The sequence below is a fragment of the Oratosquilla oratoria genome, chromosome 31 (assembly GCF_046742065.1).
Source record: "Oratosquilla oratoria isolate Oo_2021 chromosome 31, ASM4674206v1, whole genome shotgun sequence".
NCBI lineage: Eukaryota > Metazoa > Arthropoda > Malacostraca > Stomatopoda > Squillidae > Oratosquilla > Oratosquilla oratoria.
Genome location: NC_134807.1, coordinates 51,547,542 through 51,562,215, shown reverse-complemented (window position 1 = coordinate 51,562,215; position 14,674 = coordinate 51,547,542). Strand labels below are relative to the sequence as shown.

Here is a 14,674-nt window from a genome sequence, read left to right as displayed (position 1 = left end):
TTGAGAGTGGAGGATAGATGGAGAAAGAGGAAAAGGACAAAAGGTAGGGAGGTGCTTAGAGTGAACTCTTTAAATGAAAAGGAAAAGGAGAAAGAGTACAAGAAGAAGCTGAGAGAGGAGCGGGAGGGAGTGAAGGATAGAGTAGAGCTAGGAGTGGAGGAGGAATGGGGATGGTTCAAGGAGGGAGTCACAAAGTGTGCAAAGGTGGTGTGTGGAACAAGAAGGACAGGAGGAAATAGAAGGAAGGGTAGTGAATGGTGGGATGAGGAAACAAAGAAGGTTGTAGAAGAGAAGAAGCGAGCTTTCACAGATTGGTTACAAAATAGGACGAGGGAGTCATATGAGAGGTACAAAGAAAAAAAAAGAGAAGTAAAGCACAAGGTAAAGGAGGCAAAGAGGAGAGCAAATGTGAAATGGGGTAAGAGTATGACAGAAAATTTTGAAAGTAATAAAAAGATGTTTTGGAAAGAAATTAAAAGAGGAAGAGGAGGCGAATCAAGTAGAGAAGAAAAGGTAAAAGATGCAGATGGAGAAATAATAATGGAAGAGAAGGCAGTAAGGGGAAGATGGGGAGAGTATCTTAGGGAGTTGCTATATGTGAAGGAGGATAGGGAGGGAAAGATAGTTGCAGTGGGAAGTGCTAAGAAAATGACTTTAATGAGTGAGGAAAATGGAGGAGAAATAAGGAAGGATGAAGTGAAGGCAGTTGTTAAGATGATGAAAGCAGGTAAGGCACCTGGTCTGGATGGATGCCATGAAGAATGTCTCAAAAAAGGAGGTACAGTTATGGTGGACAGGATGGTGAGGTTATTTAATGTTTGATGGAGAGAGGGTAGAGTGCCGGAGGACTGGAGGAGTGCCTGTATAGTTCCACTTTACAAGGGAAAAGGGGACAAGTGTGAATGTAATAGTTTCAGAGGGATTAGCTTGTTAAGTGTAGTTGGGAAGGCTTATGGGAGGATCTTGATTGAGAGGATTAGGAGAGGAACAGAGGGAGTAATTGAAGTGGAGTAGTGTGGATTTAGGACAGGTAGAGGTTATGTAGATCAGATTTTTGTGGTAAGACAGATATGTGAGAAAGCTATAGGAAAAGGTAAGGATGTTTTTTGGGCTTTTATGGATCTGGAAAAGGCTTATGACTGGGTTGACAGGAAGGCACTGTGGGAGGTTTTGCAGATATACGGTATAGGAGGAAAGCTTCTAGGAGCTGTCAAGAGTTTTTACGAGAGTAGTAGGGCATGTGTCAGGATTAGAAATGGAGAGAGTGAGTGGTTCGAGGTAAAGGTGGGACTTCGTCAAGGATGTGTTATGTCACCTTGGCTGTTCAACTTATACATGGATGGGGTGGTGTGAGAGGTAAATGCAAGGGGTAGTGGGTCAAGGATTGGAGATGGTTAAAGAAAATGGAGAAAAGTGGGAGGTGAGCCAGCTGTTGTTTGCTGACAACACTGTGCCTGTAGCAGGATCAGAGGAGGGATTGAGGAAGTTGGTGACATAGTTTGGGAGAGTGTGTGAAAGAAGAAAGCTGAAGATAAATGTGGGTAAAAGTAAGGTGATGAGATGTACAAGGAAAGGAAGTGGCAGCAGACTGGAAATGAGCATTAAGGGAGAGAGACTGGAGGAAGTGGATAGTTTTAGATACTTGGGTGTGAATGTGTTGGGAAAGAGTGAAGTGGAGGTAGAGGTAGATTGTAGATTGAGAGAAGTGAGTAAATGCCTTAGTGGATTAAAAATGTGTAATGAGCAATAGACATTTGAGAATGGATGCTAAGAGGAGACTGTATGAAGGAGTGATTGTGCCAACAGCACTGTATGGGGCAGAAACATGGAACATAAGAGAGGAAGAGAGAAGGAGTTTGAATGTGTTTGAGATGAGGTGTCTGAGAAGTATGATGGGGGTTACTAGGCTAGATAGAGTGAGAAATGAGGAGGTGAGGAGAACAGGGGTGGAAAAGGAGCTGGGAGATAGGGTTGATGAAAGAGTATTAGGATGGTTTGGACACATGGAAAGAATGAGTGAAGAAAGACTAGTAAAAGAGGTATGGAAGGCAGATGTGGAGGGAGTGAACATGAGGGGATGTCCTAGGATGAGGTGGATGGATGGGGTGAAGGGGGCTTTGGGGAAGAGGGGAATGTCTGTTGAGGAAGGACGGGAGAGGACAGAAGACAGGGGTGAATGGAGAATGGTTGTATATGGATGATGTTGTGATTGCATGAGGTGGAATGGGCGGGTGGATGGGGGGAGAGGTAGTATGTGTGAGCAAAATTTGACGCAGCCCGAAGGGATTTCTCCCCGTCCTCTCATTTTATGCAATGGGGGGACGGAGAGGGGGGGGTCGCCGATTTAATGAAGCGGCCTTGCTGTGGATGTGCTGTGTCTTGCGACACTGCTTCTGATCCAGGGCAGTGGACAAGGTGCAGGGATGACCCGTCATTCAGGAGGTGCTAAGATATGAGGGAGGGTGGAGGGGTGTGGAGTGTATTCAGGGATGGAATGGGTGGGAATGATTTTATGCCTTTTTCTTTTTGGCTACCCCCCTTGTAAGGGGGAAAAAGCCTTGGTATATGTATGTATGTATGTACAATTTACTTCCATCTCCACAACTACCTTTCCTGCCACATGAACCCCAAATAAGCTATCCACCTCCTCCAGCCTCTCTCCTTTTGGACTTACTCCCATTCTACCCTTCCTAATTACTACATAGATGAATTCTGTACTCAATCATTAAATATATGCATATTTATGTCCATATGTTTTAGCTTTATATAAACTTGGTTTAGATATGTAAGCAATTTCTTTCTTCCTTTAGGTTTATAAAAATCCTTATGACTTTGGATCTACACTGAATTGGAAAATATTTTTAGGACTGACAAATGGCAGGTAAGGCTACATTTCTCATTTTGTTATTATTATTATTGTTGTTATTGTTATTATTATCATTATTATTATTATTATTATTATTAAGATTATTTCTATATTTCCTGTACTGTATATTATCATGCAGTAGTGATTGCATAGTAGCAGGTTGCTGATACATCAGGGACTTTAAGCAGATATGGTGTGGGAGAAGAATTACAACCACAACCTGTTAGGTCATTACAGGAGCATGGTTGTGGTACAGATGAAAGTAAAAGGGAAGAAATTGGCAGTATGTTTGTGAGAAGGAAGATGGACATATCAGGATTAAGTGAAACTAATATAAAAGAAAGGTGTGATTTTGAGTTTGGAAATTTGGGGCCATGGGAGAGGGTCAGGAATGATTAGAGGACAAGGAACGAATTTGTAGCTCTGCCAGTAAGTGATAAGATAGAAAAGTGTGTGGTGGATTGAAGAGATGTGTCTTCAACAAGGATGTGGGTGAAGGGGAAACTAGGATAGGGAATGTGGATTTTTGTGAGTGCATATGAACCTGGTAGTGAGAAGAATGAAAAGTAAAAGGAGGCTGTTTGGATAAATTTAAACAAGTGTGTAGAGAGTTTTGGGAGGAATATGAATTTAATGATTTTGAGGGATCTCAATTCTAGAGTAGGGGATAAGCCAATAAATGGAGCAGTAGGGAGGTTTGGGATGCCATGTAAAAATTTTAGGGGAGAGATTATGTAGATTATGCTTAGAAAGGAATTTGATGATGGGAAACACTAAGAAGAGAGCCAAGCATAAGTATACATGGGAAAGAGTGGTGGATGGAAGGGTACTTGATAGTGCATTAGTGGATTAAGTAATGGTATCATTAGGAAGGATAGGAAGAGTTTGAGCTGTTCATGTTTTAAGGGGAGTGAATTAGGGGGAGTCAGATATTTTGGTAGAAGGAAAATTGAGAATGAAGGAAAAGTACTATACATATACCAAAGGCTTTTTCTCCCTTACAAGGGAGGTAGTCAAAAAATAAAAGCATAAAAACCACTCCCACCCATTCTATCCCCAACATACTCCACTCCCATCCACCTCTTCCCTCCCTCTTATCTTGGCACCTCCTGGATGATGGGTCATCCCTGGATCTTGCCCACTGACCTGGGTCAGAAGCAGTGTCACAAAACACAGCACATCCACAGCAAGGCTGCTTCATTAAATTGGCGACCCTCCCTCTCCATCCCCTCATGCAGAAAAGGAGAAGACGTGGAGAAATCCCTTTGGGCTTTGACAATTTATTTCTCACACATAGTTCCTCACTCCCCATCCCCCACCCACTCCCTCTCATGCATCACAGCATCATCCATACACAACCATTCTCCATTCACCCCTATCTTCTGTCCTCTCCCATCCTTCCTCAACAGGCATTCCTCTCTTTCATAATGCCCCTTTTACCCCATCCATCCATCTCACCTTAGATCATCCCCTCATATTCACTACTTCCACCTCTGCCTTCCACTCCACTTTTACTAGCCTTCACTCATTCTTTCCATGTGTCCAAACCATCCCAATACTCTTTCATCCACCCTATCTTCCAACTCCCTTTCCACCCCTGTTCTCCTCCTCACCTCCTCATTTCTCACTCTGTCCAGCCTAGTAACCCTTATCATACTTCTCAGGTACCTCATCTCAAATATATTCAAACTTCTCTCTTCCTCTCATATCTTCCATGGTTTTGCCCTGTATAGTGCTGTTGGCACAATCACTCCTTCAATTTTCTTTTAGCATCCATTCCCAAATATCTATTTCTCATTACACTTTTTAATCCCCCAGGGCATTTACTTGCTTCTCTCAATCAACATTCTACCTCCACCACCACTCCTCCATTTCCCACCACATTCACACAAAAGTATCTAAAACTATCCACTTTCTCCAGTCTCTCTCTCTTAACCACTTCAATACGGGACTTAAATCTCGCGGGCAGCAGCCAATGCCAGCCGTACGACGTAACGAAATAATATTCGCATCATAAAATATAGTCGCCGCTTATATCGATCGTTCTCTCTTTCACCCGCGAATTTTGAAAACCACAGAGAATGGGATTAAGGGCGCATTTGGGAGAATGTAAAAACACAGGGGCGACTACAATAAATATAATCAAGACGCCGATATGGCAGCGTCGCGAATCCACTTGCTCCTCATGACGCCTACGTGTGCGGCACCGTATGGAAGGGGTTAATACTCACTTCCAGTCTGCTGCCACTTTCTCCCTTCATAGATCTCATCACTTTACTTTTACCCACATTTATCTTCAACTTTCTTCTTTTGCACACTTTCCCAAACTCTGTCACTAACTTCCTTAATCCCTCTTCTGATCCTGTTACTAGCACAGTGTCGTCAGCAAACTACAGCTATCTTATCCCCCACTTTTCTCCATTTTCTTTAACCATCTCCAATCCCTGACTCACTACCCTTGCATTTACCTCTAACACCACCCCATCCTTGTATAAATTTAACAGCCAGGGTGACAAAACACATCTCTGACAAAGTCCCACCTTTACTTCAAACAACTCACTCTCTCCATTTTTAATCCTAACACAAGCTCTACTGCTCTTATAAAAACTCTTGACTGCTCTTAATAGCTTTCCTCCTATCCCATATATCTGCAAAACCTCCCACAGTGCCTTCCTGTCTACCCTGTCATAATCCTTTTACAGATCCATAAAAGCCCAAAAAACATCCTTACTTTTTCCTAAAGCTTTCTCACATATCTGTCTTACCACACATGATCAAAACACAGACTGGAATGGACATCTAAAGCGAGCTCTGAAACGCAGTGCTTTTTTGATGAATTTTAAGGAAACACCTAGCTTTGTTTATGTGATAGTGGGCTATGTTTATCTAGTGACCAAAAGAAAAAAATAGAATAAATTCATTTAGTGAACAACACACAAAATGGAAAAAGATGAACGAAGACATAGATATAATGAGCCAATAAAGAGAAGACTGGATGTAAGCATAGTGGAATCACTGTTAGGAGTCATAGCAAAAAAAGAGTTGCATCATTGAAACACCAAGAATAAACCAAAGGTTAGATAACACTGCTTTTTCTGGGTTTGCAAAAGAAAGTGGATTACTAGGTAAAGGTTGAGAATGGGAGAGAGAAACAAGAGGATGTGAGAAGCTAAAGAAGGACAGTTACAGGAGAGGTTTGAAAAAGAATAGCTTCCCACACAGAGTGATTGATGTCTGGAACGAACTTAATGGGGAAACAATGAGTGCCAAAACCATACAAGATTTTAAGAACAAACTGGATGCAGAGAGATACAAAAATGGGTCACTATGAGCATAGCTCTCGTCCCATAAAATACAACTAGGTAAATACATACATATACCAAGGGCTTTTTTCCCTCTTACAGGGGAGGTAGCCAAAAAACAAAGGCTTAAAAACCACTCCCACCTATCACACTCCACTCCCCTGCACCCTCTTCCCTCCCTCTTATCTTGGCACTTCCTTGATGACGGGTTCTAAGAAATCAGGAGATTACAGAATAAATAAATGAAATTATAGATCTGAAAGCTGAATACAGGGCAATGTATAAAGAAACAAATCAGTTAAAACTTCAAAATGCTGAAACCAACAAAGAGTTTAATGTTCTAAAAAAAGGAATTAATCATAGTCAAATGTGAGAATGAAAGAATGAAAAATGAAGATACAAATAAAAATAAGGCTTTGAGAAAAGAAGTAAAAGAACAAATACAAGCGGTGACTGAGAAAGTGGGAGAAACAATAAAAAAGACAGATCTCCAAGAAATAAAAAATCAATGGAAAGTGGAACAAGAAAATAAAAAATAAAATTTAAAGAAATAGTACAACAACAAGTGGAAGAGAATGCTAAAGAAACAGTTATTAAAGGAGAAAGGTAATTGGGTCAGAGACACAGTGGATAAAAAAAGAGCATAGTAGTTTATGGTATCAAAGAAAAACATAATGTAGCCAGGTACCTAAGAGAAAAAGAGATAGAAATTCTAAAGGAAAATATAAGCAAGATACAAGAGGAGGGGCAAGAAATAGACAAACAAATAGAAGTACATAGAATTGGACTGTACTCAAAGAAAATAGACCACTAGAAATTAAACTAGGATCTCAACAACAAAGTTGGCAAAAAGCAAAAATTACAAAAATGTATGGATAAATAAAGAAATGAGTGATGTGGAAAAAGAAAAGGAAAAGACACTAAGAATAAAGAAATGAGTGATGTGGAAAAAGAAAAGGAAAAGACACTAAGAATTAAAGCAAATGATCAAAGTTTTTTGGAGAGTACTAGACCTGAGGCTGAGAAAATGGTATATATATATATATATATATATATATATATATATATATATATATATATATATATATATATATATATATATATATATATACTATATATGTATATGTATATATATATATATATATATATATATATATATATATATATATACAACCACTCCTCGTTTAACGATGACAATTGGGACCAGCACGCCGTCGTTAACCGAATTGGTCGTTAAGCGAAAGTGTATACATATACGTACATGTACTGTATGTACAATGTCCAGCAATACATGTATCTTTATTTTTGTGTATTTTTCCTCTTTTATACAGTACATTAAAGCTTTATTTACTGTTTATTTATGGTGGTTAGGTTCCTAAAATTACCGTATATGACCAAATCCGCGTATGCTGACATTCCATATTGAATACCGGGGTATTTTTTTAGTTTCGACCATGGGCGCAATATAGCAATAGAAAATTAATTATTAATTTTGTAAATTAAAATGTATCAACGTAATATGCAATTTTGTGGGCGGAAATGAAAGTAAAAAATACCTTGCTACAAGAAAATATGCTAATGAACGAAGTCGGTAGCATAGGCTCGGGACGCCATCTTGTCGTCTGCCAACGTCTCTCATGACGACGACAATGAGGACGAGCCGGATGACATTTAATTTGCAGGTAATGATTTATTAAACACAGGTTAGGTTAGTTTAGTTTAGGTTAGACGAATTAATTTATCATCCTTTCATTTCTTCGACATTGGCATCTATCATAACAAACATGGTGTACCATTCGTCCGACATGACTTCGTTACTTACGAAATCTGTTTTAGCATTTTTTTTTTCATTTCCACTCACAAAATTGCATATTACGTTGATACATTATAATTTACAAAATTAATAATTAATTTTCTATTGCTATATTGCGCCCATGGTCGAAACTAAAAATTTACCACTACCGGTATACACTGTACCCCAGGTAGTTTTTGCAGCTTGCAGGATGGTAATGTAGACCTAAGCTTCAGAACACTTTACCTCACAGGTAATATCCACCGTACAAGTTGATTTATAACATCATACAAATTTGCCCTCAGCCAACTTAATTATCATACACGGCGTCGTAACTTCGGGAGATTTACGTTAAACGACGTCATAAAGCCCGTCGTTACTCCGAGTTGTCATTAACCGAGTAGGTCGTTAAACGAGGAGTACCTGTATATATAAATAAAGGAAACATGAAAACAAAAAAGGTGAAAGGAAAAAATTAAAAATAATGTACACTAACATAGACAGCATTATTTCTGGATTAAATTAATTAAACGACTATCTGGAAGAAGAGAAATTGGATATAATGGGAATTGTAGAGATGAAATTAAAAGGCCCACTACCACCTAATACTGTGGGACAAGGTCTATATAATTATTGGATAAAAAAATAGAAAGGAGAAAATGGGTTGAGTCATGTTTTTGACTAAAAAAGGATTAAAGGTGACAAAGATAATGGAAGGGAATAATAATGTTGAAAAATTATGATAAAAGTTGAAAACAATAGCATGAAAAGTAGAAAATTTGTATTAATATATATGCCCCCAAAAACATATTCTTGGACTGAGAGTAACCACTCCAAAATGCTGGAAGACACAAAGCACGCATTAAATGAATTACCAAAAGAAGGAGGAAACATAGTAATCATGGGTGACCTTAACTTCAAAGAAATATGTTGGGAAGAGATGACAGTGAAATGTGAAGACGACCTTTGGGGAAATATACTACTGGATATGACCATTGAATATACAATGACTCAGTGGGTACAGGAGAATACCAGATATAGAAACAATGAAGAAATGTCCAGACTAGATTTGATACTTACATCAGAGCCTGAAATTGTGGATAAGATGGAATACAAGACACCAATTGAGAAAAGTGACCACATATTGAGTTTAAACTAAAAGAGGAAATTGATTTGGGAAGAAATGAGAAACACAGAAAAGGTAGACTAATGTACAACAAAACAGATTTTGAGAAACTCAGAAAATTCTTTCAAAAAGTGAATTGGGAAAACTTCTTTAATGAAGAAACAAAGATGGAAGAGAAATGGAATATATTTAAAGAAATTTATAAAGAAGGAATAGATAAATATGTACCAAAGCAGAAGCAGGAAAGGGTGTACATTAAGTGCTGGTATAACAAAAAATGTAGTGAGGCAAAAGATAGAAGAGACAAAGCTTGGAAAAGATGGAAAAAGGAAAAAGAACATTGGGTAAGTGGCAAACATATATCAAAAAGACATAATAGATAAATGTAAGGATCAGCCTAGATTATTCTACAGGTATGAGGAATGTATAGAAGATAAAGAAATGGCAGAGGTTATGAACAAACATTTTAAATCTGTATTCAATTTTGATCATAATTAATTCTACATTGCCTTGGCCTTCATTTATCTTTGTCACATTTAGACCCTTTTTGGTCAATATCATGACACCTCCTCCCTGCTTGTCTGTTCTATTTTTCACCCAGTGGTTGTATAGAACTTGTCCCACTATGCTTGTTGATATAGTTCCTTTCAGTTTTGTCTCCACAATTCCCATGATGTCAGGTTTTTCCATATCTAGATAGTCATTTAGTTAATTGATTCCAGAGATCATGCTCTTGATATTTGTGTATGCCACTTTTAGTTTTATATTATCCTTTCTTTTTTTGGTTTAAGTTTCCTTTTTTTATGTACCATTTTTTTCAGTCTTAAGTCCAGCACTCTCCAAAATCTTGTTTTTTTTCTGTTCTTTTCTCATTTCTATCATTGGCTTCAATTCTGAGAGCTTTGTCTTTCTCTTTTTCCTCATCACTCATTTCCTTTTGTATCCATTTATGTTTGAATTTCTCGCTATTTGCCAATTTAACCACTTTCGATAATATCTCCTCTGCTATTATTTGAGTTCTTAGTTCTATTTTCAGTGGTCTATGTTGTTTTTCTTTTGAATATTTGCCTATCCTGTGGATTTCATCAATTTCTTTATTGAAATTTTGTCCTTCATCCTGTATTTATTTAAATATTTCCTTAGCTATTTCCTTCTCCTTGTCTCTCTGGTATCTATACATATCATGTTTTTCCTGGATACCATAGACCACAATGCACTTACCTATGTCAACTGTATCTCTCACCCAATTTTCCTTTTCTTTAATTACTTTCATAAATGTTTCTTTTGTATTTTCCTGCATCTGTTTTTGTAATATTTCTCTAAAGGATATTTTTTCATTTTCCTGTTCTTGTTTCCATTGATTTTTTTATTTCAATGAGGTCTATTTCTTTGACTGTTCCACCTTACTGGTCACTATTTATAATTGTTCTTTGACCTCCTTTTTCAGTTCTTCATTTTTATTTTTGTCCTCATTTTTCATTCTTTCGTTTTCTCTTTTGAGGATTTCAATTTTGCTCTTTATGTCACCTAATTCTTTAATTGTTTGTTCATTACTCTTGCGCAAAGTAATCAATTCTTTAAGTACATCTTGGTAATTCAATTTTAAATCTATGATTTCTTCCATTAAGTCATTTACTTCGTGATTTCTTAATGCATTACTATATCTAATATCTGTATCTAAGCTTTTACCTATTTCACCTGGGTTTCTTTGAAACCCTGAAGAACTTTAATTTTCCCACCTTAGGTTTTTCCTTGGTGTATCTATCAAACAATATTTTTGGGGGATGACACCTCCCAGACTTTCCACTATACTTACATCTAGTCCTTGTTGGTTCATTTGTTATTCTTCTTTCTCTTTCTCCATTATGCCAAAACTATACCTATTTCAAGAACTGGATTATTTTAACCGGCCACTTGAGTACCATTGCTTACTCATCGCGCGCAATAACAACAACAAGTTTTCTTCGTTTTCGGCATTTGAGATGAAATGCCTGAGAAGTATGATAGGGGTTACTAGGTTGGATAGATTGAGAAATGAGGAGGTGAGGAGGAGAGCGATGGTGAAAATAGAGTTGGGAGATAGGGTTGATGAAAGAGTATTGGGATGGTTTGGACACATGGGAAGAATGAGTGAAGAAAGATTAGTGAAAGAGTTGTGGAAAGCAGAGGTGGAGAGAGTGAAAATGAGACCAAGGATGAGACGGATGGATGGGGTAAAGGGGCATTGGGAAAGAGGGGAATGTCTGTTGAGGAAGAGAGAAGACAGAAGATAGGAGTTGTGTATGTATAGATGATGCTGTGCTGCATGGAGAGGAGTGGGTGGGGGGTGGGGGGAGGGAGTATATGTGAATGATATTTTGATGCAGCCCAAAGGGATTTCTTCCCGTCTTCTCTTTTTCTGCATGAGGTGACAGGGGGAGGGGTTGCCGATTAAATGAAGCAGCCTTGCTGTGGATGTGCTCCAGTAGGAGCCAAGAGGTGAGGGAGGGAGAGGTGGTGAGTGGGAGGGAAGTATGTGGGTATGAAATGGGTGAGAGTGGATTTATGCCTTTGACTTTGGCTACCACCCTTGTAAGGGAGAAAAAACATTGGCATGTGTATGCAATTCATTTATTTATTTATTTATTTATTTATTTTTTATATTAAAAAACTAGTTTTCACCGGTGTCAAAAACATGTTTTCACAAGTTTTCAAAAACCTGTTTGCACCAGTTTTCAAAAAACAGTTTGCAATTCTAGTTCAAATCCTGTGCTCTCCTCTGATTCCCAGCAGACATGTAGACTTATGGAATAAGTTGGGTGAAAATCTAACCCAGGAGAACGCCATGAAAAAAATTAAGGAAATGTTTAATGAATGGAGGCAAAGAGATGGGACCCCATGAGCACAGCTCCAACTCTGTATACTATACCTAAGTAAATACATCCTACACCACCATGCTTGATCCTCACCTATCCAGCAACACCATATCACTTCATTGAATGACTTTTGGGCCAAACTAATGGCTAGTATCAGTTTCCCAGGAGCCATGGCTTCTCTGCAAGAGGCTCAGGGGAACAGATAAATTAAAAACATTATATCTTTGGATCATAGAGAAGATAAGTAAAACATAAGATAAAGGAGGCAAAGGGGAGAGCAGATGTGAAATGGGGTAAGAATATGACAAAATTCTGAAAGTAATAAAAAGATGTTTTGGAAAGAAATTAAGAGAGGAAGAGAAGGGGAATCAAGTAGCGAAGAAAAGGTAAAAGGTGTAGATGGAGAGATAATAATGTAAGAGAAGGCAGTAAGAGGAAGATGAGCAGAGTATTTTAGGGAATTCCTAAATGTAAAGGAGGATAGGGAGGGAAAGGTAGTTGCAGTGGGAAGCGCTAAGAAAATGACAGTGATGAATGAGGAAAATGGAGGAGAAATAAGGAAAGATGAAGTGAAGGCAGTTGTTAAGATGATGAGAGCAGGTAAGGCACCTGGGTTGGATGGATGTCATGCAGAATGTCTAAAAAAAAAAAGGAGGCACAGTGATGGTGGACTGGCTGGTGAGGTTATTTAATGAATGATTAAGAGAGGGTAGAGTGCCAGAGGACTGGAGGAGTGCCTGTTTGGTTCCACTTTACAAGGGAAAGAGGGACAAGTGTGAGTGTAATAGTTTCAGAGGGATCAGTTTGTTGTGTAGTTGGAAAGACTTATGGGAGGGTCTTGATTGAGAGGATTAGGAGAGGAACAGAGGGAGTAATTGGTGAGGAACAGTGTGGTTTTAGGACAGGTAGAGGTTGCATGGATCAGACTTTTATGGTGAGACAGAGATGTTTTTTGGGCTCTTATGGATTTGGAAAATGCTTATGACAGGGTAGACAGGAAGGCACCGTGGGAGGTATTGGAGATATATGGGAAAGGAGAAAAGCTTTTAAGAGCAGTCAAGAGTTTTTATGAGAGTAGTAGAGCTTGTGTTAAAATCAGGAATGGAGAGAGTGAGTGGTTTGAGGTAAAGGTGGGATTTCATCAGGGATGTGTTATGTCATTCAGGCTGTTCAATTTATATGTGACTGGGGTGGTGCAAGAGGTAAATGCAAGGGTAGTGAGTTGGGATTGAAGATAGTTAAACAAAATGGAGAAAAGTGGGAGATAAGCCAGTTGTTGTTTGCTGATGACACTGCTTGTAGCAGGATCAGAGGAGGGATTGAGGAAGTTAGTGACAGAGTTTGGGAAGTTGAAGATAAATGTGGGTAAAAGTAAGGTGATGAGATGTATAAGGGGAGAAAGTGGTAGCAGACTGGAAGGGAGTATTAAGGGAGAGAGACTGGAGATACTTGGGTGCGAATGTGGCAGGAAAGGGAGGAGTGGAGGTAGAGGTAGAATGTAGATTGAGAGAAGCAAGTAAATGCCTTGGGGGATTAAAAAGCGTAATGAGAAATAGGCATTTGGGAATGGATGTAAGAGGATATTGTATGAAGGAGTAATTTGTTCACAGTACTATATGGGGTAGAAACATGGAACATAAGAGAGGAAGGGAGGAGGAGTTTGAATGTGTTTGAGCTGAGGTGCCTGAGAAATATGATAGGGGTTATTAGGCTGGATAGAGTGAGAAACAAGGAGGTAAGGAGGAGAACAGGGGGGGAAAGGGAGTTGAGGGATAGAGTTGATGAAAGAGTATTGGGATGGTTTATACACATGGAAAGAATAAGTGAAGAAAGATTGGTAAAAGAGGTGTGGAAGGTAGAGGTGGAAGGAGTGAACATGAGGGGGCGACCAAGGATGAGATGGATTGGGTAAAAGGGGTATTGGGAAAAAAGGGAATGACTGTTGAGGAAGGACAGGAGAGGACAGAAAATAGGGGTGAATAGAGAATGGTCGTGTATAGATGATGCTGTAATGCATGAGGAGGAATGAGTTGGGGATGGGGGTGAGGGAGTATATATAAAAAATAAATTGATGCAGTCTGAAGGGATTTCTCCTCATCTTCATTTTTGCATGAGGGGATGGAGAGGAGGTTGCTGATTTAATGAAACAGCCTTGCTGTGGATGTGCTGTGTCTTGTGACACTGCTTCTGACTCAGGGCAGTGAGTGAGATGCAGGAATGACCTGTCATCCAAGAGGAGCCAAGAAAAGAGGGAGGGAGGGGGTGGATGGGGATGGAGTGTGTGGGGATTGAATATGGTGGGAGTGGTTTTTATGCCTTTGATATTTGGCTACCTTCCTTATAAGGGGGAGAAAACCTTGGTATATGTATGTATATTTATCAGCAACAAGATTTATTATTGATTTATAATCTGTAAGAAATTACAGAGACCATGCTCAAAGCAAACATGTTAAAATCTTACCCATAGTGGAGAACAATATCCATGTTGTATAGTTTTCTAGTAAGTCAATCTGAGATTGAATTCATGATAATTCTGATGTAATGAAACTTTACTTAACAGAGTGTGAGTTAATATCACAATTCACAGAATTTGACTTAACAGTTTTACTTGACAGAAGATTATACAGTACTCCCTTTTTTTTTTTTTTTTTTTTGTCCTTTTCTAAAAAAAAAAAATCAGGATTTGATGGTTTCATATAGTACTTGATCTTTTTTCTTTTTTATGAGATCCTC

At 38.7% G+C, this 14,674-nt stretch overlaps 1 protein-coding gene across 8 annotated transcripts in view; it reads left to right on the top strand.

Moving 5' to 3' along the window:
• LOC143041551 (palmitoyltransferase ZDHHC16B) overlaps window positions 1-14,674 on the top strand; it is a 161,156-nt gene that overhangs the window by 146,334 nt on the left and 148 nt on the right. For all 8 annotated transcript variants that reach the window (XM_076213551.1, XM_076213556.1, XM_076213555.1 and 5 more), the window contains one exon: window positions 2,811-2,881. In XM_076213551.1, the coding sequence (XP_076069666.1) occupies window positions 2,811-2,881 (71 nt within the window). The remainder of the gene's footprint in view (window positions 1-2,810; window positions 2,882-14,674) is intronic.